The sequence below is a fragment of the Cibotium barometz genome, chromosome 27, assembly GCF_041138505.1.
Source record: "Cibotium barometz isolate CiBa-2024 chromosome 27, ASM4113850v1, whole genome shotgun sequence".
In the NCBI taxonomy this organism is placed as follows: Eukaryota; Viridiplantae; Streptophyta; class Polypodiopsida; order Cyatheales; family Cibotiaceae; genus Cibotium; species Cibotium barometz.
In genome coordinates this window covers 15,422,928-15,447,478 of record NC_141072.1, presented here as the reverse complement: position 1 = coordinate 15,447,478, position 24,551 = coordinate 15,422,928, and the positions used below count along the sequence as shown (strand labels likewise).

Here is a 24,551-nt window from a genome sequence, read left to right as displayed (position 1 = left end):
GCCCTCAGGAAGAATATTTATCACATGCCCAGCAAGGGGTCATAGAGATTCTTGCAAACCTAATAGAAAAACTACAACAAGGACAAGTTGTCCTTAAGGATACAAAGAAGCTTGTACAAGAAATTGCCAAGGAAGGTAAGAAGCCACGGAAATCCAAAAAGATGAGAGGTAGCCTCCAATGAGTGGAAGTAGAGACCAAACACTTGGAAGAGGAGGTGGCCAAGGATATTACTTCATATCAGGCAGCGCTGGCAAAACACCAAGCACCATTGAACCACCCTTGACCCCCAATTGGGAATGGAAAGCATAAGCTTCACATAAAAATTGTCCTCGGATTTCGTAGTTCCAGATTCAGTACTCCCAACACCACCTGCCAGCCCCGCCCCCTTGGTTTTCAAAAATCTTTCCCTTCTACATGATCCAGTACTCTCAGATCTACCAACCTCAGGAAATAGGTGCACCCTAAGAACAGGAAGAACAACAATTGCCACAAGGGATTGTAACACATGAGAACAAAGAAGCCTCATCACAACATCCAGAAGCTGCTCGGGAAGAACAAGAACCAGAGACTGGCAAGTGCAAAAGGATCGAAGAAGGTCCCAGCCGAAGTAAGAGAAGGAAGCTGGACTCAAAAACATCCAAGGTGCAAGATCCTTCTTCGACTATATGGAGATGACTTCGAATGCAGATACTTTGCTTGAAGAGAACATGGAAGGATTGGATAAGCTGCTAGAACGCCAATTTCATGAATCAGACGGCTCAGCCTCAACAAGTTTAAATATATGGTCACAGGAACAAAGGGTATGGCATTGTCACCTGTTGACCACTCATATGCTACATGATAGGAACACAAAGTTATGGAAGTAGATCCAAGACACAACTGACAAGCTACAAGCTCTCAAAGATCAATTAGCAACCGACGCCACACACAAAGAGGTCATCACATTAAAAGCTTAAAGGTAGCCAAAGAATAGGAAGCAAGGTTGCAAACCATTGAAGGGCACAATCAGCTATTAAGCAAGATCATAGTCAGAACAACCAAGGAAAATGAAGAGCTCAAAGCACAAGTTGATGAAGCAAAGGAACATCTCCAGAAGGAAGTGGTGCACACCAAAGAGAAGGAGGTACAACACACACAACAGCTAACGGATGCACACGCCACATTCCAAGCTAAAGAAGAAGGGTATACACAGCAAATCAAAGAACTCAAGGAAGCAGTTGCTGCCTCGGAACATAAAGTGGTATTAAGAGGTGATGTCATTCTTACTACCCAGCTGACATATTCTTTTTCAAGTTACACCCCATAGTGCTCAACCTCCATAGTTGGTGTCAAGTGTTATGACATTCTGTCATTCTCAATGATAGTGTCGACAAACTTGACCTGTTCATGCCAGATGACATGCCATCCACACCAGCCAACTACAAGGTTGTTGCTAGATGGATTATTAGCCATGGGTGGGTTGAGGTTTATGACACACATCAATATCTAAATCTTTCTTAATCAACCTTGTATCATCCCTTGGGTATCATAAAACTTTATAAAAAGATACAACATAAACATCTGGAGGCCATGCTTATACTAATGTTAATTATCATTTTGACCATGAACATATTGTATATCCTACTATAGCCCAAGAAGAAATCCCCGACCTTCATGAATTTCTGAAGACTGTGAAACCCCCTCAGCCTCCACCCAGTTCAGGGGAAGGTCAGATGATACCCCATGACCCTCAACCTCCGTAACTTACCCTGTGTTTACTTCTCTTTTAAGTAAACTACTAATCCCTTTCCTAGTGTCTCTCCTACTAACAAAACTGAGGCAGATTTTATATTCTCTCATTACTCTTCTGCCCCTGTTGAATTTCCCACTAACCCTCTCAACCCCGAGGAGTTGTCGACAACAACACGACAGCTCGATGAGGTACGTAATCTACCTCCTCTTGATAATTTACAAGCTTTTATTGATGCAAATGTCATTAAGTCTTTATCAGTTGTAGAATACGAGGGCCTCATTCGAGCAAGGAATCCCCTCCTAAAGCCCAAATTGATGTTCGAAGTGTTGATGCAGATTACACCCTTTGAGCAAACAAGAAGAATCTTGCTAGAGGCCTACTCGACCATGGAATCCAAGCAGCAACCATATGTGCCATATCCTCTACGAGCCCCAATGCCTGACTTTGCAGAGCTGCTACCAATGGGAGGTGAAGGCACTTTGTCGAAAAATGTGGCAAGGCACACCAAATTGGCAAACCCACATGTGGTTGACCTGTTGGAAATATGCATCATCACATTTATGATCAGCTATTATTTTCATAAGTGGCGCAAGCAGCACATGTACATACATGGGGTGGATACAAAGCAATAGTTACAGATGATACCAACCCCCGCCTAGTGGACTTTGGAATACAGCTTGACTAGCGAAAGGAGTATCTCATAGTGTCATAGTACAACTTTCAGTACCAGTGCTCCCTGCCCCAACACAAAGAGTAGACCCACTATATATGCCAATCAAAAGGCGGCTCACTCCTTTACAGTTCCACAAGGCAAAGCAACAGGATTCCCACATTTTGCTATAACTTCCCTCAGTTGTCACCCCATCAACATTTTAGGATATTACCAGTCAACGAAATCAGATGCTGACGTGGTGGATACGAGCATAGCGCAAAATACTAGATCCCGACATAGTGGCTACCATTAGATTTTTGAAGTTGATCATAGTTCTTATTGATCAACCAAAAGAAAGGTATAATGGATATGAGGCAGAGTAGTAATGCTTTGACATGAACAGAGGCGCGGATGAATGAGAAATGATGCTTTACCATCGTCTCAAGTGTCTACCAAAATACATGCATGTCACATTCGAAGACATGGTAGACACCGGGTTTTGGACATCACACTCAGCATTCTAGAGAACCCTCAAAAAGCTTCAATCACCCTATAGCTTCTACCAACATGAGTTCGGCGACCAGGACTTTCGACCTAGGTAAAGGTTATGAGGACAAAACCTACATCAAGTATAGGAGGGGATGTTAATCCCATTTTGGATTAACAAAGATGCTCCTCCATTTGAGAACATTAATAAGTGTTATGTAAAGGCACTATAAAGGTTGTACATTACTGGCCAGCCAAGGTTTTAGTTAGTAAGTTTTGGGCGCCCGAGTATGAATAAGGGCCAATTGTATATAAGGCAATTTCTCATAATGGAAAGACACAATCCCCCTTTGTTCTATGAGAGCTCTTGCTTGTCGAGAGAGAGAGAGAGAGAGAGAGAGAGAGAGAGAGAGAGAGAGAGAGAGAGAGAGAGAGAGAGAGTGTACTCTAGTGCATGTTCCTCTTCTATGCATGCATGTGGGAGAGTGAGAGGAAGATTTCCTTGCTTTGTGGTGTGAACGACTCCACGGTGACAGCATGGAGGTGCAGATTGGAGGAGTGAAGCTTCCAAAAGCGAGCTTAGAGAGTCTCAAGGGACATGAGCTTGAAGCATTGGTAAGTACCCAATGATAGTTATTGTCTATTGCTTCTTCCGACTGTGGATGTGTGGAGTTCCTCTTGGGAGGTGCGGTAGCCCATAACACACAATGATAGGTAGTACCATGGATTTGAAAATTAAATACACCTCCCCCCTATAGTGAGCTGATTATCCAAGTAAGCACCCAATGAAACAAATGCCAAGGCATTGTTATAAGAGCGTATATTCTTCCTATATTCCTTACTTGCATTATCATTACCAAGTAACATATGAACTAATGTAGGAGGAGGATTTTCCAAAGGCAGTAAAGAGATGTTTCCACTTGCACAACAGTATTTGCCCACATATTGTCGAAGCTTTCTTGAGGCCTCACATTTCCAAATTAGTGCACCACAAAAATGGCACTTATAAGCAAGGTTCCCTAAAGAGTGAAGAGTACGATCTCTGGAACATAACACCATGGTTGTTGGGTGCTTAACATTATAAGCAATTAAAAACACATGCCTTATAGAATGACATTGGGATTTAATACCTTTCACATTGCCATTGCCAACAGCATAGGAAATAGGTTGAAAATTATCAATACGACTAGTCTCATATATAGGTAGCTCATTTAAATCAAAATAAATAGGGCCTCCTGCCATGTCTCTATGTCCCTGAACATTATGATGTTTATTGATGATAGGTTCTTGGAGGACCATAGCAGTAGGAGCTGCTCTGTTACCTGAATCTAGGTGGCTTCTAGCATAGAATTCTCTATGCTCCTCCTCATCTTCAACCCTTATAAATGTTTCAATTTTAGTTACATTAAAGTACTTCGTTAAATTGGCATCGATTTGTTTTTGAATGCAAGCCCTTGTTTGCGAACAATTACGTGAGATACGCGTGTTGCATCCAAAATTCAAAGCTGACAAACTTGGTTCAAACTTAGGTATATATAGTTCCTGACCATCTTCAACCTCCTTCAAAAAACAAGAAAGCAAATACTAATTTGCTTTTTATAAACATTCTTATCTTATGACATTTATTATACTTCAAGTGTCATTATCCTAACGTATGATTTTAGACCCATATATCACACATGTGACCACATTCTCAAGGAGAGACTCTACACATGCGCAAACATGATGTAATTATTAGAGAAATTTATAATTAAAAAGTGTGCCTACTATCAAATACAATCCATTTACATCTCTAATTTCAGTGTATGACACTAATAAGTGATAACCTCTCCTATCAAATACAATCCATTTACATCTCTAATTTCCATGTATGACACTAATAAGTGATAACCTCTCCTATCAAATACAATCCATTTACATCTCTAAACTCCATGTATGACACTAATAAGTGATAACCCCTCTCCATCTCTCATCTTTCTTTGCTAACAATGTATTACTTCAAAGAGAGAGAGAGAGAGAGAGAGAGAGAGAGAGAGCAAAAAAAGCCCCTAGAAATATAAAATGTGTTGAGAGACAGAAAAAGAAAGAGCAAGAGAATAAAATAGAAAGAGAGATACAAAGACTTTGAGAAAATAGAGAATTCATAAATATCGCCACAAAGAGCCAAAGCTAGAAAGTTGCAATACAATTTTTCCCTTGTACAAAAACATCAATACTCTCACAAAATCTCTAGGCAACTATCCTAGTATCTAGCATACAGCTCATCTTTTTCATAATAGCATTGAGTCGATTTAATGGATATCTTTAGACTCAAAACCTCCAAGCCTAATGTACGTACTTGCTCTTTTAGAGAATCGGCTTGTTCTTTACATTCCCTAGTACATCCGCCTAGACATTCCCCATGCAAATTTACTGTAAAGGAAATCATGTCTAGTTGGTTGCCTCCATATGCGACCACTACTATCAAGAATGTGATGAAGATTATGTGTCAACTCATCTCTTCGCATATCTCCTCTTTGGGTGCCACTTCCATGAATCTCATCCCAAAGGGCAATGAGGTACTCCTTGCAACCACCTTGATTTTTCTCAGTGCGCTCGCATATGTCCGTGATAGTTTGTAGACGTTTAGAACTTGGCTGTCCAAATGGATACATTGACTAAGCAAGGTGTTTCATAGCTCGATATTCATAAACTCATGTGGGGTAGATAAGCTACTTCATAATTGGAAGCTCCATACGCTGCCACTACGGCATTTGAGCCGTTATTATCATTTTGGATCTCCATTTGCTGAAATCCAAAATGAACATCTTGAGGCTCTCCAGACATCTCTTTATATCTTAGTCAACATATAACATAACCCTAATAACCCAACTATATACCAACCCTATATACATGTAGATACCTCGTAGTTGCAAAGAAGAAACAATGTATACTCTAGCGAGCCATATAATTGTCTCTCCAAAAGTCTAAAGTTAGCAACCATAAAGAAAGTTCTTTACTTTTCAAGCAAATTTCTTTATTGTTTTAAGGCTAATATAGCTTAAATAAAAGTACTAAAATAATTTAGTGTATGCATATTCTTGTAGGCCTATATATTCTCTCACTAGAACTCTCTCTACAATCAAAGGCAATGGTCTAATAAATAAAAAGTTTCTAGATAAGCCAGCCTTGCATATCAATATAATAAACATTCAATGAGACAGAAAGAGATATAGAAAGTATTAGAGTATCATTCTCACATTAGCATCCGCTTCAACTCCCTTTGAAGTTTGACCCATGGATTCAGAGACATTATTTTGAGTTCTCCCCCAACCATTTTCTCGTCAATCTCTTCCATTGTGTCCATAGTGCCATGTTTCATCAAATCCTCCCCTTCCATATCCTCCATTGCCCGCATGTAATTGTTAACCCATTTCTAGGGTTAACAAGAGCTACTACCATTATTTTACATCAATGAGTCAAGGTAGATACACCAAAAGGTCATACATTCAAGATATGAAGCAATGGTGTCCATATCTATAACTTGGACGAGCGCCCATAATGGTCGGATGGAATACTTATGGCGATTTCCACTTCAAGAGCATGTGGTAGCAAGTTAGGATGAAGTCTCAAGTGATGTAATTCATGGATATATTCTGAAAGTAGTCATTGTAATAGCATTAGGCCTCTTATGAGCCTAAAGTACCCGATTGGCCATGGTTTAAGTAAGCACTTATGGCCATGTATATAAGTGAATATCTCTCATAATACAAAGAACTCTCCCATTGTGCAATAGAGTCTTGCTCTTGCTAATATCTCTCTAATCCATGCTAGTACACGTGTGAGTGAAGTGAGGTGAGAGGAGGGACGAGTACACATAGTGTAACATTTGTATTTTATATGCACATACATACATACACGTATATATGCACATACATACATACACGTATGTAACATTTGTATTTTATATGCACATACATACATACATACATACACGTATATATGCACATACATACATACATACATACACGTATATATGCATGTGGGGTGTATGCACAATAATTCTCGTGGATAATGGGGGTGGAAATAGTCTCATCTTGATGGCCTAGTTTAAGACTTACTCTCTATTTAGGTAAGACATCACTCCCATCGGCGTCCGAGGGGGGTGAAACTTTGCGAGAAAGTCAGCCATCAACATGAGACTATTTTCATCCCCATTATCTGCATGAATTATGGAATTTCAAAGGAACATACGTAGAAGAGGAACACGCAAATCTACATTTTACTTTTGTATGTGCAATAACTATCAAAGGTGGAATATGGTGACTCACACACACACACACACACACACACACACATTTAGATACATGTATTCTTGTAGATACATGTATCACATAGATCACAGATGGATGTACATGGACAATCACATGCTAATTTGTAAAAAAAGGAGAAAATGTTACTGTGTAACAATTTGTGGCATGATTCTATTCCTTAATTATAAGCCCATGAGTAGCAACATGCTAGCATGTCAAGAGAAGGAGGGTGTTTGATTCTTTGAGTGAAGTTACTATTAATGTTTGTATATTTGTTTTCTTAGAATGAGTGTGGAGCAAATTTGCAAGAGTTTGAAGAGAGTATATTGTAAAGTATGTGTTATAAGGTTATGTGGTATACACACACACACACACACACACATATTCAAACATGCATGCATGCATACACCCCACATGCATATATATGTGTATGTATGTATTTACATGCATATATACCCACCTACCTATGTACATATATACATCCTCATGTTAAATGTTTTTTAAATAGAGAGCAAGTCTTAGATGAGATAATTTCCATCCCCATTATCTGCAAGGATTATGGTTCATACACCCCACATGCATATATGTATGTATGTATGTATGTACATACATATATACCCACCTACGTATGTACATATATACGTGCATATTTGTTTTCTTTAAATAAGTGTGGAGCAAATTTGCAAGAGTTTGAAGAGACTATATTGTAAAGTATGTGTTATAAGGTTATGTGGTGCACACACACACACACACACACACACATTCAAACATGCATGCATGCATACACCCCACATGAATATATATGTGTATGCATGTATGTACATACATATATACCACCCTCATATGTATATATATACATACTCATACTTATTATAAAAGTTATATGGCGGTGGCGAGAGAGAGAGAGAGAGAGAGAGAGAGATGATGGAGGCGAATCGAATTTGAATCCTCCTTAGTATGTAGCAAGCCTGGATGACAGGCGGCGGCAGTGAAAGCCGGCCTACAACCTAGGTGTGGTGGCGAGATGAAAGCCTGCAAGCTTGCATGGGGTGGGCGGTAGTGGCAGGTCGACATGGGGCACGTTTGCAATGCATGAGAGAGAGAGAGAGAGAGAGAGAGAGAGCTCACCAGACAGCAATGATGGAGGCAAATCGAATTTGAATCCTCCTTAGTATGCAGCGAGCTTGGATGGAGGGCGAGGTAGTGAAAGTCTAGGCGATGGTGATGAAAGCCCACAAGCCTGCATGGGGAAGGTGGCGGTGGCAGGTCGACATGGGGCACGTCTGCAGTGCATACGGGCGGCATCAGATAGGCTAGCAAAAACTTAAGAGACGTGGCATCCGGTCGGGCTTCTCCGGTTATATTATAGTAGATACTAGATAGTATATTATAGTAGATAGTACATATTTGTATGCCTTGTTTGGGTAGAAGTGATAGGGCTTCCTCCTTGGCTTAGACCTATGCTCCGTGATATAGCCCAATCCCTAGGTTCTGTGTTATACGTTCTTGGTGATGAGATAGGAGGGAGGTAGGACAATAGTGTGTGCTTCACTTGGAATCCAGCTAATGAAATTCCAAAATCTATGGAGGTGGATTTAGGTCAATTGGGTAAGCTTGATTTAGGCCTAAATTTTGGAACTTTCCCCGGTACTTGCTTTAGATGTGGGGCCTTTGGACATATTGCCAAAGACTGCCTTGATTTAGAAACTATGAGGGACGAGGTAAAAGAGGTTAATCGGGGGGAAGTGACAAAGAGCTTTCTGGAATCTCAAAAGAAGGAGATTAAAGGGAAGGAAATATTATTGGAATCTAGGGAAAACACGATGGAAGAGGGTTGGGCTAAGGTTAAAAGCAAATCCAATGTCAGACAGACTAAGGCTGAGGCTAGGAAGGCCCAACTTAATCGGAGCTCCGAGAGTAAAAAGAATGGGAACGATGAGAATCTAAGCTCTTTCATTTTTTCTAACCCTTTCAACCCACTGCTTGAAAGAGATAACCCTATGATGGTAGAACAAAATACTAGGCTGATATCGAGTGAAACGAGGAAAGGTTCGTGTGTTGTTCAAAATAGCCAGAGGGATGATGAGGAAGTAGAGATGGTCCCAGAAACTGCCTTAGCATGAAGAATACTATAGAGTTTATGGGGTGCACGTGGAACGTGAAAGGGATTAAAGATAAGAGGAAAAGTGCTTTTTTGGGAATTAGTGAAATCGTGGGGACTGTCAGTCTTGGCTGTACAAGAGCATAATCTTTTTGGAAAAATTTCTAGAATAAATGTAGCTTCAACGATTGGGAAATCTTTTATGGTGTTGTTAGTTTAGGATATAGTGGGGTCATGACTCTAGTTAGGAGAGATCTTAGTCCCAATGTTATAGCTAATCATCCTGAGGGAATAATTTTGGTGGTTGAGATTGTAGTAATGGTGAAAGAATATGGATTATCAATGTGTATAGGGCTCATAATCATAAGGTTAGGAGAAATATGTGGAATTGGGTTGCTAATTTAAATGCTCAAGTACCTTGTATTGTGCTCGGGGATTTTAATATGGTGGAAAAAGTAGTTGATAGATGTGGTGGTAGTTCTGTTCTTATAGGGAAGGAAAAAGGGAAATGGGAAGAGCGTAGAATGGGGATGGGGCTCAAGGATAGTTGGTATCTGTGTGACTGGAGAGACAAACACTTACTTTAGCCTTCAATATTTATCTTCCTCCTCAAGAATTGCTAGAGTTTTCTTTAGTCAGCAGGCTTCATGGGGGTACCCCATACTTTGAGAGTTCTAGTGAACCGTAGTTCTACACTCTCTGATCATCTTCCTTTGGAGTGGGGTCCTATTCTGATGGGGCTGACATGGATTTGTCTCATTTCCCAACAAGGAAATTGAGAGTGAATAACCTACTCTTGAAGGATCCTCTCTTTGTGGAGTATACAGAAGAAGCAATTAAAAAACTCAAAAGGAGAAAGGGGCTTGATGGCTCCTGGAAGCAATTTGGTAATGAGATGCAAGGGATCATTAGAGCTGTGGGTAAATTGAGGGCTGATGAAAGGAGAGGAGAGAGAAGAAAGTGGACTGCTTTGTTTGAAGATCTTCTGCTAAAGAGGCAAACTATAGGGCTGGATGCTGCTGACAGTGAGTTGTATTTTAAGTGTCAGGCCAATATTAAAGCTGAGGAGGATAGATGCTATAGAGAACATGACTATTGGACTAGAAGGAATCTTTTCAGCAACAGTAGAAAACCAGACAATAGGCTTTTTAAACTCCCAAGGAAAAAGTGTGATAATGAGATTGTGGGTAATATTCTGGATGAGGATGGTACTCCTATGAATGATACTAAGTCACTGGCCTTGAAATGGGTAATTTTTTTGGGTTCAACCCTTAGTTTGAGAGGAGGACTGCTCTTTGAGGAGATTTCAAGCTGAAGATAGATTGCTAGGTCTTCTAAGACAAATGGTGGACCCTAACAAAGCTAATTGGCTAGAAAGAGATATTGAGGTTGATGAGTGCTGGTATGCCTTGCTAAAGCTGGGGAGGGACAAAGCACCAGGTTGGGATGGTCTTTCAACTGAGTTCTTTATAGCCTTCTTGCCTTCTTTAAAAGAGGTGGTGGGTGACATCTGTAAGAAAGCCTTCAATTCAGGTTTATGGGACAAGGTTTTTAAAGAAGGGCTTGTAAAGCTCATCCCTAAACAAATTGCTTGTAGTAGCAGGTTTGGGAATCGGAGGCCTATTGTATAATAATTAACAGTGATGTACAAAATTATGGCTAAAGTGATTGCCCTCAGAATCACTCCTGTGCTGCAAAATGTTATTTCAAAAAAATAGCATGGCTTTATCAAAGGCAGGTCCATTTATGATAATATTTTTGCAGCACTACTGGGAAGGGATGTGGCCATTAAAACCCAACAGAAATGCATTATGATGCAATTGGACTTAGAGAAAGCTTATGATAGGATTCAGTGGTCATTCATTGCTAGGGTGATGGAAAAATTGGGATTTGGAATTAAAATGGCTACATGCATTTAATCTTTCCTTGGGTGGATATTCTAAAGTGTTGCTAATGGTAGAGTTGTAGGGGGATTTGAGATTAATAGATCAGTTAGACAAGGTTGCCCAGTAGCCCCTTGCTTTTTGCTATTGCTTCCCACCCTTTAATAATGTCATTAGAACTAGCATGCATTGAAGGGAAGATTACTGGTTTAAAACTCAAGCACAGTGAACAACTAGTAATACAATGTTTTGTTGATGACTCTTTATTATTTTTAAGGGATGAGAACAATAATAAGAGATGGGCCCTAGAACTAGTGCAGGAGTACACCAATGCCTTTGGTTCTAAATGTAACATTCTGAAATCTAGAATTATAAGTCTGACTAAAGACAATGGCTTTGATCTTCAAAGCTGGGGTTGTGAGGTGGTGCAAAAGGGCCATATTGTCAGACTGCTTGGTGTTGGACTTACTAATAAATAGTTGGTAATGTGGGCCATTAATAGATTTTTGGATAAATTAAAGAAGTGGGAAGGCTTTGAAAGTTTATTTCCATAACAGGGTTGATACTTGCAATTCAGTTTTGAATGCTTATGTCATGTTTTTAAATCCTGTGCTAAAATTTGGAAAGTGTCATTGTAAGAAAATCATTGGCCCTATTAGAGATTTTATGTGGAGAAATGGCAATGGTAAGAAAAGAGTCCCTGCTTGGCTTGCTTGGGATAAAGTGTCAGTTTCTAAAAAGGAAGGGGGCATTGGTATTATTCATTTGTCCACTCATTGTGTTGTCAGAAGGACTCTGATGCTCCCTAGGTTTTTATCTCAAAATGCCACTTGGGCTTTAATGATGAGGGAATTGGTGGAGATGACTGATGTTATGGCTAAGGGCAGATGGGGGAACTTAAACTAGAAGGATAAACTTTTCTCATGTGCCTCTCTCAAGATCACATGTTTATATTTTTGCAAACTGCTATTATGCAATTGCTGGAAGGATAACTTGGGTTTCTTGGTTTGGGATGGTGGTGGAAGGGTAACATGCAATTTCATGCTGTCTTTGGGTTTATGGTGGACGCATAAGGTTAGTCCCCCTCTAGCTTCACTTGATACATCTGTGGCAAAGAATCTTAACAATAAAGGCATTTGATATTTGGCTGACTGCTGGGACAGGGATCTGGCTGGGTGGAAAGAGGTGAACCTGTTATCTTTGGAATTTCAGCTAACTAGGCGGGAGAGAGACTTGATGGCTCAGGTGTTGGAGGTGCTGCATAGTGAATTATGTTCCACAACAACTGATACTTCAGTCTGGATCAAGGATTGGACTTGGATCAATGGTGTTAAACTAAAGGAGGGTAAAACTAGGGACATTTATGCACTAATGAGAAAGGGGGATGCCAATGTGTTGTATTGCAATAAAATATGGAATGTAAAATGGAGTTCCTCTAGTTGGAAAAAGAGATGGAACTTGATCTAGGATTGTCGGGTTTCTAAGAAATTCCAAGTTTTTATGTGGAATGTATGCATGTGGGCATTACCTATTGGTTATAAACTGCAAAAGAGAAACATGGCTAGTGGCATCTGCCCTAGGTGCAGGTCTTCAATTGAAGATGGCAAAACATGTGTTTTGGGAATGCCCAGCTATAAGGAGCACTTGGTGCAAAATGATGACTAAATGGATAGAGAAGGGAATGGACATGCAAACTTATTGGGGGGACTGGATACTTGGTAAGTGGTCAGTCAGTGTGATGAACTCAGTGGGCTGGTGTTTAATATTATTAGAACTTGCATCTTATGGGAAATCTGGACTAGCAGGAATGCAATTGTATTCTTGAGGGCTACATGTACAGGATTGCAAGAGTTAGAGCTGATGCATAAATGTGTGTGCATGTGTTGGTCTGTATGTAATGTGAATAAAATTAGGTCTCCTGGATTTGTTGATTCAGAATCTGCAAAGGAATATGCTTTGAATGTTGCCCTGATTCTTGATAAGCTTCAAACATACTAGGGTTCTTCCCCTAATGATGGATTGTTGGCTGCAGGTGAGATGTTGGGTTGAGAAGAAAAGGCCTCCTAAATTTGGACCTAAAACTCAGAGGTGGTACCGCAAGGAAAAACAAACTGATCACACATTTGTTGCCTTTATTGAGAACAACCCGGTTGGCACAGACCCACAGTCAAAGTTTGGTCAAAGCGAGAGGGAATGCTAGAAAAACAGTCCCCCTGTGGTTGCACTACAGATGCCATGATGGAGGCTGGGGTATAAGATCTCTTGGGAACAATCTTGTTTCTTGTGTGAGGATGAAAGATGAGAGTTTTTATGTAAAATGGTGAATGAGGTGAAAAAAGAGTAGTTAGTGGTATTCTGGTTCTGGTTGAATGACTGCTTTGGAACAGTTAATATAAATAAATATTATTGGTCCCCAAAAAAATATATTACAATGACAAATAGAAATGATGTTTTTTGCACATATTTATTTATAAATTTGTTTGCGGAAAATATCATGTATCATAACGCTGAGAACTAAAATGTAATGTTATTAAGCTCAGTCGCTGTGGTAGCAGTGCCCTAGTCGGCACATCATGGATGCGTTTAGGAAGCAGCTCGACAGCCTGATGGGTGCCGATCGTAACGGGGATGTGCAGGTGGTGAAGCGCAAGTACTATGACAGGGATGTGTGCCGCCTCTACACAGCTGGCCTCTGTCCCCACGAGCTCTTCCAACTAACGGTCAGGCGCAAACACACACACAACCCTCCCCCCCACACATCTTTCTCCCCGCGGTCTGTTTCTACAATATAACACCACACAGCTTTTTTTAATTTTGTTTTGCTGGGTGGGGTGGGGCACGCGCGGAGTTTGGGATTTTGTCTTTTCTTTTCTTTTTTTCTGGTGGGCATTCTATGCATATGTGAGATGTTGCTTTATTTGCCATTTGTCGCCAGATATTAGTGAAAGTAGCTAATGAAAGGGTCATGCGTGCATTTGAGCTCTAATTTGCATATTTAACATTTTGAAAGGGGTTGGGTTATGATTTTGATAACCTGGTCTTCATTACACACTTAGTTAACGAGCCATGCCACATGCAAAGAGGGAAAGAAAGGGGTTTTTGTTAATGTGAGTCGTTTAAGCCTCCTGAAGAAGGCACACTAACTGTTGTAAGTACACCACACTAACTGTTGTAAGTACCCAAGAGCAAAGTTGCCTTTAAAAGGAAACTGAGACGTTTGAAAGACAACAAGATATGAAATTCAAAGAAGCTTGTACTTTTGCTCCCAAACATGGCCAAACGGGCTAGGTCAAGATTCAAAAGTTATGCTATAGGGGTCATAGATTGTGTCTAATAAGGGCATGCACAGTCTTCAAGCCATTATCTTCTCTATCCCAGATGACCACCTTCTGGTTAGATCACTCAATTAGGGATGCCATCGCACACAGTCTATGATGCATTATGGAGTTAATGTGCTGAAGCTTTGTAAGAGTTTTCTGATGGAGGTGTGCAAGCCTCAAGGTTTGGAATCCTACTCTGGTGAATACCAAGCACAGAAACTAGCCTTCCTTCGCAGATTCATGGGCCACCATAGACCATGTAATGCTTGGTTTACTAGTGTTATCTACTCAGAATGATTTTCAGCCTTGAATGTTTGTCCAAATCATGGTTGGAGTTGCATCAATGCAAAACAGGTCTTTAGGCATGCTGGCGTTTATCAGCACTTAGGGAAGGGTTTTTATAGATGTCCATCTGATTGGGAAAGAGTATCAGACAATTCTTATTATGAAACTGATTAAGATACAATTGAAATTGTTTTTTTTGCAGAAAATGGATTTGGGTCCTTGCTCAAAAATCCACTCCTTGCAGCTTCGAAAAGAGTAAGCCAAATTTAGCTTTTATCTTTACTTTGACCTCTTGAAGGGGTTTTGGATTTGATTCTTAGTGTTATGCGAAGGGCTTTGTGTGCATCAAGCGTTTCTAAGGCTCGTTATACAATGTCTCCCTGCCTGTTAGCTGGAGCCATCTAGAGATCGCCTGTCAGACATGGACATGCAATTTTGCTGGTCCAACTCCTAGCCAGTCACATGGGCAGGGGGTTTTGTAACCTTCCATTTGACTTTTTTAATTAACAGCTGCCTTTACTCCATGCAGATACGAGGAAGCTAAGGCGAAAGGAAAAGATAATTATGATAGAGATCTAGAGGATGCTCTGGAAAGGCATGTTATGGAGTGCGATCGGAAGATCATTCGGGCATTGAGGCGCCTTGATGACGAGGATGCCAAAGCTGCTACTGCAATTGCGGTTTCGGTAGTGACTAAGGTATTTCATTTTCCTTATAGGTTATTTGCTATTCTTAAAAAAGAAGAAGAAAAAGAGACTTCAAATACAAAACTATTTAACCATAGAAATGTAACATAATTTTACTACACAATCTAATATATAATCGTTCGAATTCTATTCATGATAGGTGTAGCAAAGGTATTGATATAACATAATTATTATACGATTTATGTATTATATTCTTCATATGCTATCAAATGATTACTCCATTTATGATAGACTTGTCAAAGGTATTAGCTACTATTTATGTATTATATTCATTATATTACTGTTGATAATAGGTTTGACAAAATATATTCTAGAGTGTGTATCAATATATTGTATAGTATATGTATAATTACTACCACGTGCAGACACTTGTGGAATTTTTTTACTTGGTTAGTAGAGAATAATTGTTATTTCTCACCTAATTGTTGAAATTTTCTACAATTTCTCACTTTCTCCCAATTTAGGAACCGTAATTTCTTCCTTTCAACCTCAATCGCTCTAATTGTTGAAATCTCCTAGCCTTTTTTGAAGTTTTGACTTTTTTTGCAATTTGATTTGGTTTGTCACTTAGAAACCTCTCCATTTCATACATAGACACGAAACCAAAAAAAAAAACATGTTGAAACGACGAAACGTTTTTGAGTACTGCAGCAGACAGTTGTGTACACCATATACGTGTGCAAGTAGGTTGAGATGCCCTCTATGGGTTTATGTGCATGCTTTATGTAGGTGTATTATGTTGGTCAATTGGGCCTGTAGGAAAGGTCGACTTGCATAGGTCTGGTCGTGGGCTGGAAAACACGTGAAAAGGTGTGCATAAGATGGGCACCTTCACATGGGGCTCTTGCCCTAGGGCGTAGGCACCTTTCCCACCCATGGCCCCCTTTTTGGATGGCCAAATGGTTTGACCAAAGGCTTCTTTGACTCTGTATATATGTCCCCTAAAGCAATGATGTTGTTAGTGCCTTTTGTTGCAAGGGTTCACATGGGCCAGATGGTGTCAAATGGCTTTGACAAGACAACAGGCACTTGACCAAGCGGTCTAATAAGTGCCTCGGGTGACATGACATGTTTACACCATACATGAGGATTACAATTATGTGGATGATGGGCATCACATTGCAATGTGTTGGATGCACATGATGTTGCCTATCCCTAGGTGATACACCAGCGACTTGTCCCTAGACTAAGGCTGACAATGAATATGCTTGGTGGCCGGCCTCAAGGTCTTGCACTTGCTGGCAAAGTATGTCCATGTGGCGTCCAAGTGTGGTGATGCATGTGACTAACATACTATAAATAATAGTATATGTATAATAACATACTATTAATATAACATTCAAGCGGTCTAATAAGTGCCTCGGGTGACATGACATGTTTACACCATACATGAGGATTACAATTATGTGGATGATGGGCATCACATTGCAATGTGTTGGTGTTGACTATCCCTAGTTGATACACTAGCGACTTGTCCCTAGACTAAGGCTCACAATGAATATGCTTGGTGGCCGGCCTCAAGGTCTTGCACTTGGTGGCAAAGTATGTCCATGTGGCGTCCAAGTGTAGTGATGCATGTGACTAACATACTATAAATAATAGTATATGTATAATAACATACTATTAATATAACACTCAATATTGACAGTAGTATGGTATTCATTACATAATATTATTGTAATATTGCACGATGCTGACTATCCGTTAGGCGGTACAACGGTGACTCGTCCTTGGACTAGGGCTCGCCGCTCACAATGAATATGCTTGGTGTCCAGACTCAAGGCCTATGCACTTGTTGGCAAAGTATGCCCATGTGGCATCCAAGTGTGGTGTGTGACTAACATACTAAAAGTTATAGTATATGTGTAATGACATACTGCCTTCGTGAATACATTTGCCAGGTTGTCCTAAGATGGACAAAAGATAAGGTTGATGTCACTTGCATGTAGCCGCTCTCACATAATGATAGTGAACCTCAATGTGCTTTGTCCGTGCATGAAACACAGGATTCCTGGCAATAGCCAACAACCTTTTCAAGCATACACACTCGACTGTGGTTGTGAAGATTGCTCTGTACTTAGCTTCACAAGATGATGTTGCCACATGTAGGTTGCTTCTTGTAAGCCATGAAATGGAAGAATTGCCTAACAAAAAGCTATTACTACTTGTGCGTTGTCTAGTGTCAAAGTTGTGAGCCTAATCTGAATCACTGTAAGCTCAGTGGAAAATCACCCCTCCTAGCATAGAACAATCCAAGTGATTGTGTGCCCTGGAGATATCTCAATATGTGCTTTACAGCTTGCAAATGCGTTGTACCTGTGTTGTGCATGAACTTACTCAAATGATATATCTGGCTTTGTGTGGCACAAATAGATAAGGCATCCAACAGCTTGGCTATAAAGAGTAACAGCAAATGGTTGCTACTAAGCCTCAAACGCCTCTCAACCGGAGTGGCAATAAATAGGCTTGCTATCCTCCATGCAAAACCTTTTCAAAAGACCCAAGTTGGAAGAAGGCGCAGATTCAGGCTCTGGAAGAACGTACCCGTTCTCCAGCATTGCGTTTTCCATCTCCTCGGCCTTAAGCAGCGGTTTCTACCGCCCCACTACCTTGAGTGACTCGAAGACGAGTTCAGGGGAGCGCATCAAAACGCGCAACCAGTCCTTCAGTTTGCTAATAGAATTTCGACTTTATGTTTGCAATTAGGCTTATCTGATTCGGACAAGAAAGGGCAGTTTTTGTATGGCCTTGACACGCACATCCAATGGGAGGTGCGTATGTTTAGGCCAGCCACCTTCGAAGACGCACTCTCGCTTGCGCAGAGTGCATAAATGAAGCATAATGGTGGCAAGCCCAAGACTTCCCAGCCTGCTTCTCCCAAGGCTACCGCCTCGGGGGGCAAAGGCCAGAACCAGACGGGGTCTTCCCCATGACAGAGCTTGGGAGCCTTTGGCTCCAAGAACTCGAACAATGCGTCTAAGGGCTTGGGAGCCTTTGGCTCCAAGAACTCCAACAATGCGTCTAAGGTTACTCCAGACCAAAAAGTAGAGGCAGGCAAGACAGGTGGTAAGTTGAGTGCCGAGGAGATTTCTCAGTACAAGGAGGGGGTAGATGTTTCTTTTGTCATACAAAAGGACATACTTCTCAGGAGTGTCCTAAGAAGCCTCCAAAGCCCGCCGCCGTTGCCTCCACAGCTTCCGTGGTGAGCTCAGCTCCCACACAGACCCCAGTTCTTCAAATCCCGGTGCTTCAGTCGGAGCAATTATTAGCTGGGAGCTCGAAGATAAGCAAAAGGGCGCCCATGACCAGGAGTATGAGCGCAACGAATTGCTCAAGTCCTTTGGCTACATAGGTGGCCAGAGAGTTGTTGTCTTGTTTGACAACGGCAGCATGGAGGATGTGGTCACGGAACAGGCCGCTAGGCGTGCCCGTTTCGTCCTGACTTTGGTGAACAAACAGGTTGAGGATTTTAGCACATGCATGACAACAAGCGTCAAGTATGAAGCTCTAGGTGCTAAGTTAGTTATTCAGGGCATAGAATTTGTGCGTGATTTTATGGTTGCTCCTCTTGTAGAAGCAGACATAATTTTGGGTGTTAAGTGGTTTCACAAGTTTCTTCCAGATGTCAAGTGGGGCAAGCACACGTTCTAGATCAATCGGAATGTGTCAAACGCCCCAATGACCATTAAGTGTGAGCCAGGAATTCCGAACTTTTTGCTCATAAGCCACTTGCAGGCTAAGCGAGCAGTCAGCAAAGGCGCATAGTGTGTGATGATATACATCCAGACAGCCCAGACGGTGGCCAGTGCTTCCGAGAAGTACTCGGCTCTCCATGAAAAGTTCCAAAAGATTTTTCTTCGGGACAATCTCCCTCCCCAACTCCTCCCGTCCAAACCGGAGGACCACAAGGAATAGGGGCCAGCCCATAGGGCTACCCCAAGTCTTAGTGTGGGCATGGGGATGGTGTGAAACCACCCCCATGAGGGCCAGGAAGGCCCTGGTTGAACCCACCAGCCATGGAGAGGCTGTAGGACAGCCCTAGGGGCATGCTAGGGGCAGCGTACATTAAGCATTTATATGGCTATAGGGCATGTATGGGGCAGCCCATACAGGCTGCCCAGCCCACAGACTGCCTGCAAAACAGTGTCCAGCCCCTATAAATTCAGGCGCATGATGCCCAGCCTACAAGGGAAAAAGGCGCAGACTTTTATGTGTGTTTTTCAGCATTTAATGCCGATTTAAAAGTCATGGACAAGGACTGAAGCTGGCCGCCTGTTTATCTACTGGCGGACTGCTGTTGGGGAGTAGTATAAATAGAAGAGCCACAATTCATTTGTGTTATCTCATAATTCACCAAGTGCTCAAGCAACCAAAGGGCCAGGACAACCAAGGGCTTGCTAACGCAAAGGGGTGAAGGACTGCAGACAAGGGCAGAGATTTCTTAGCCAAGAAAGATCAAGGTTTTCTGTATTTTCTTTTCAGATTCACATCATTCTAATAAAGCAAATACACCATCCGTGGTGGGGGCCCTACAGAGGGTATTTGGGACCCGTTACTGTGTCCTCTCCTCTCTCCCTCTCTCTCTCTCTCTCTCTCTCTCTCTCTCTCTCTCTCTCTATTTTTTGCAAATCTTCATTCAGTTTTGTGCGTTAATTCCGTCGTGAAAAGTGTGCTGATTTCTGAGCATTGAAGTTACCGATCTTCCTCGAAGCTTCCGCATGTTACACATCATTCTGTGGAGGACTCTTATCACCCGTACTCGCCGCATGCGGAAAGAGGATAGAGACAAGGATCATGTTGGGGCTTTGGCAGATAACAATCCACCGTTGTCTGCTAGGACTGAAGATCAGCAGGATATGGATGCCTTGATGAATGAGCTTGAAGAGCTATGTGCTTTGCTAAGTGACCAAGATGTACCGAGGGTCATTGAATCAAAGTCTCATGTCAAGGCTGATGTGGTCACTTTTCATGCAATTGTCCAACAGATGGGAATTGACAAACCTCGAGAGTTGGCTGTTGCTTATTTGAAAAGTTGTGGCGATGTTGTTTCCGATGATGAGGGCAAGTGGGTCTTCACACGGCAACCTCTCAGGCTACCGTGTGAAGGGAATTCCGATGATGTTGTGAGAGGGCATGTAGCCCGCACCAGTGATGTGAGAGGGTATGCAGCCCGAGCAAGTGATGTAAGTGGGCATGGAGCCTGAGCAAGTGTTATGAGGGGGCTTGGAGCCCATGCAACAGATATGAGGGGGTATGCAACCCGAGGTCGACACGTAGCTGGAGGGGATGATGAGGGGTTTTCAGCCCATTTGAGAGATGCAGAAGATCTTCATGCATTGTCGGTGGTATCTCCACCTTCTAGGTACATTCCTGCTCTCAGAGTTCCATCCAAAGTGGAGGATGTTGGACGGGAAATCAGCCCTAGACCTGGGCACCGTCGCCATCGTAGACACGAAGAGGAGGATGATGTTTTAGAGCGTCGGGATGCTCGTCACAGCAAGAAGGCCAAAGAGTTCAAGTCAGGGGACAAGGACATCAAATTCGAGAGCTATAATGGAAAGCTGGATACCACCAAGGCACTTGCTTTCATAAGGCAGTTTGAAATAGCCTTTTGCACTGAGGACTTCACCGAGAAATCTATGCTCGGGCATGTGGGTATGCATCTTAAAGTGACTGCACAAACGCAGCAAGAAGAAGGCTGCAAATCTGTGAAAAACGCAGAGGATAAGGGGCTGTAAATAGGGCTAAATCAGCAGATGAAATCGCTGAACCGGGAGCGATGATACCATGAAAGAGTGCACAGAGTGGAAGCAATAGAGCACTAGAGTGTGCTGAATAGAGAGTGCAAGAGAGAGAGAGATATGGAGCAACTATGCTGAATATACTGAAGCAATATAGTCCCAAGCAAGAGACACAAGCAGTCTCATAAGTGAGGGAGCAAAAGATATACAAGACAAGATGAAAAAGTGAGAGGCCAACCCACCTATTTATAGGTGGGGAGAGCTGGCCGGCTGGAGCTACATATGCTGGCAGACTGGACATCAATAGCTGGCCGACTGGGAAAAAACCTTAGAGGCTGTGAAAAATCCCAAGTTTATTCTGGAGAGGTTTGTTTGACAACATGGGTACAACTCTCAAGTTTTCATCTTCATTTCATCCACAAACAGATGGTCAATCGGAAGAGGCTAACTCTACAGTGTTAGATCTTCTTAAGTGTTATGTGTCAGAGCACAAGCAACAATGGAAAAAGTATCTTCCTTTGGTGGAGTTTGCATATAACAACACTGTCCATACCTCAACGGGCAAGGCGCCTTTTGAGATTGTGGAAGGAGGGAAGAAGGTACCATCCATTTTGCACACAAAGGATAAGATCTTTGTGATGGGGAGAAAACAGCAATTACATACACAGAGAAGCAAGGGAGAGAGAGAGAGAGAGTTGTGGGGATAAGTCAACTCATGAGGCATGAGTGTGTGACTCCCCTATCACACATGTATATTGCACTAGTACACACAGTGCACTTAGTACATTAAAAGTACTAAGTGTACTATGTACTATAACTTATGGGCTTGTACACACTATAAGGGTGGGCATGACGCCTTTACCCCAACAACCTCCCACTTAAAGGCAAAGTGCCCTTAAGTAAAGGAAAAGAAAAAATCAGCATGTACATGATAATATACAAGGCCATATCAAGGCTGAAACTGGCCTCATCCAATGCCCATCAAGTGTCTGCAATGAGCAAACCGCTCCGGAGGCAAACTCTTCGTCAACAGATCAGCCGGGTTGTCATCCGTATGAATCTTAACAAGCTGAATTTGCTTGTTCTCTATCACCTCTCTGATGAAGTGATACTTCACATCCACATGCTTCGTCTTTGCATGAAAGACAGGGTTCTTTGCCAACTGAATGGCACTCTGACTGTCACAATGCAACAATGGAATATCCCCTGTATAACCCAAATCAACCACTAACCGAGATAGCCATAATGCCTCCTTGCAAGCCTCTGTGGCTGCAATATACTCGGCCTCTGTAGTAGATAAGGCAGTGCACTTCTGCATCCTGGATATCCATGACACAGCACCTCCTGTGAATGTAAATACATAACCGGTAGTAGACTTCCGGTTATCTGGATGACCGGCATAATCCGAATCCGTGTAACCATGCACCAATGCATCCTGTTTGCCAAAACATATGCACATATCCTGTGTGCCCTTCAGGTATCTCATGACACCTTTCACTGCTTCCCAATGCTTCTTGCCAGGGTTGGCCATGTATCTAGAAACCACTCCCACTGCAAATGCAATGTCCGGCCTAGTAGCAACCATGGCATACATGAGACTGCCACAAGCTGAAGCATACGGAATCTTGGCCATATCAGCCCTGTCTCTATCCGACTGTGGGCTGTCCATAGCACTGAGTTTCACATATGGAGGCAAAGGAGTACTAGCTTTCTTCCCCCCGTCCATATTGAACCTCTGCAAGACTTTGCCAATGTATTCCTTCTGAGACAAATACAACACATGCTGATTTCTGTCCCGAAGTATCCGCATACCCAAGATGTGATTTGCATCACCCAAATCCTTCATATCAAAGGTTTCATGCAGCCTCTTCTTCAATGCATCCATCTCTTTACGAGATTTCCCGGCAATCAACATATCATCAACATACAAAATGAGAATCAATAGACTGCCATCCAAAGCTTTCTTGGTGTACAAGCAGTGATCTATGTCACTTCTCCTGAATTTCTGAGATTTCATGAATGTATCAAATTTATGATACCATTCCCTTGGTGCTTGTTTGAGCCCATAAAGACTCTTTTTCAGCTTGCATACAAGCTTCTCCTTTCCACTTATTGCATAACCCTCTGGTTGCTGCATATATATCTCCTCATGGAGATCACCGTGAAGAAAAGCAGTCTTCACATCCATCTGAATCAAGTCCAGATCATCATGAGCAACCAAAGCCAACACAGCTCTAAGTCAGGTCAATTTGACCACTGGAGAGAAGATCTCATCAAAGTCCACACCATATTCCTGCTTGAAGCCCTTAGCCACTAACCTGGCTTTGTATCTTGGCTTTGCATCTGGTGCAACTTTGAGCCTGTAAACCCATTTGCATGGCAAAACCTTCTTGCCTGCAGGCAAATGCACCAACTTCCATGTTTCATTTTTATGCAGAGAATCCATCTCTGACTTCATGGCACGCTCCCATAGAGCTTTGTCTGCCCTCTGTAAAGCCTCCTTATAACATGAGGGCTCCCCACAGTCAGTGAGCATCAAGTAGTCAACCCCTGGAACAAACCTGTCAGGGGCTCTGGAGGGTCTAGTGGACCTCCGTACCCAATGACCATCATTTGCAGGTTGCTGTCCAGCCTGCATATCACCCATTGGTGGCTCCTGTTCCATGCCATAAGGCTGAAAAATCATGCCCGGTATCTCCTCTAACTGTGGTATATCCATAGGGATATCTTCTGCCATCTCTGGCTGTCCATTTGGACCATTTTCAGCACCATTTAAGGGCTGGTTTTCCTGCTGTAATGGCTGATTTACAGCCCTTTGTTGTTGTCCATGATGTCCATCATCATCAAAGATGACTCTGCCAGGCTCCTGTTGCCTTGCAGGCTCCTTATACATGCATGTTTCATCAAAAATGACATCATTGCTGCGTATGATCTTTCTATTTATGGGATCCCAAAGTCTATACCCCATTTCACCTCTGTCATCATATCCTAGGAATATGCATTTGTGAGACTTAGGATCAAGTTTGGTGCGCATTTCCCTGCGTATGTGCACGTACGCAACGCAACCAAACACTCTCAAGTGCTTGTATGACGGAGGCTTCCCTGTCCATACTTCTTCTGGCACTTTCCCACCAAGCCTCGTGTTAGGTGACCTGTTTATAAGGTGAACGGCTGTCATAACAGCTTCAGCCCAAAAACCATGAGGTAATGCAGCATGTGACAACATAGAACGGACCTTCTCCTGTATGGTCCTGTTCATCCTCTCTGCTGTCCCGTTTTGTGGAGGATCATAAGGAGTAGAGAGCTCCCTCTTGATGCCTTTAGCATCACAAAAGTCCTGAAACTGTTTGG

General features: G+C 42.1%; 1 protein-coding gene across 4 annotated transcripts in view; it reads left to right on the top strand.

The window, feature by feature from the left end:
* The first annotated feature begins 13,640 nt into the window (after positions 1-13,640).
* LOC147623085 (U1 snRNP-associated protein usp106-like) overlaps positions 13,641-24,551 on the top strand; it is a 68,234-nt gene continuing 57,323 nt past the window's right edge. For all 4 annotated transcript variants that reach the window (XM_086821135.1, XM_086821137.1, XM_086821139.1 and 1 more), the window contains exons 1-3: positions 13,641-13,867; positions 14,955-15,007; positions 15,282-15,450. In XM_086821135.1, the coding sequence (XP_086677261.1) occupies positions 13,721-13,867; positions 14,955-15,007; positions 15,282-15,450 (369 nt within the window). In that variant the 5' untranslated portion in view covers positions 13,641-13,720. The remainder of the gene's footprint in view (positions 13,868-14,954; positions 15,008-15,281; positions 15,451-24,551) is intronic.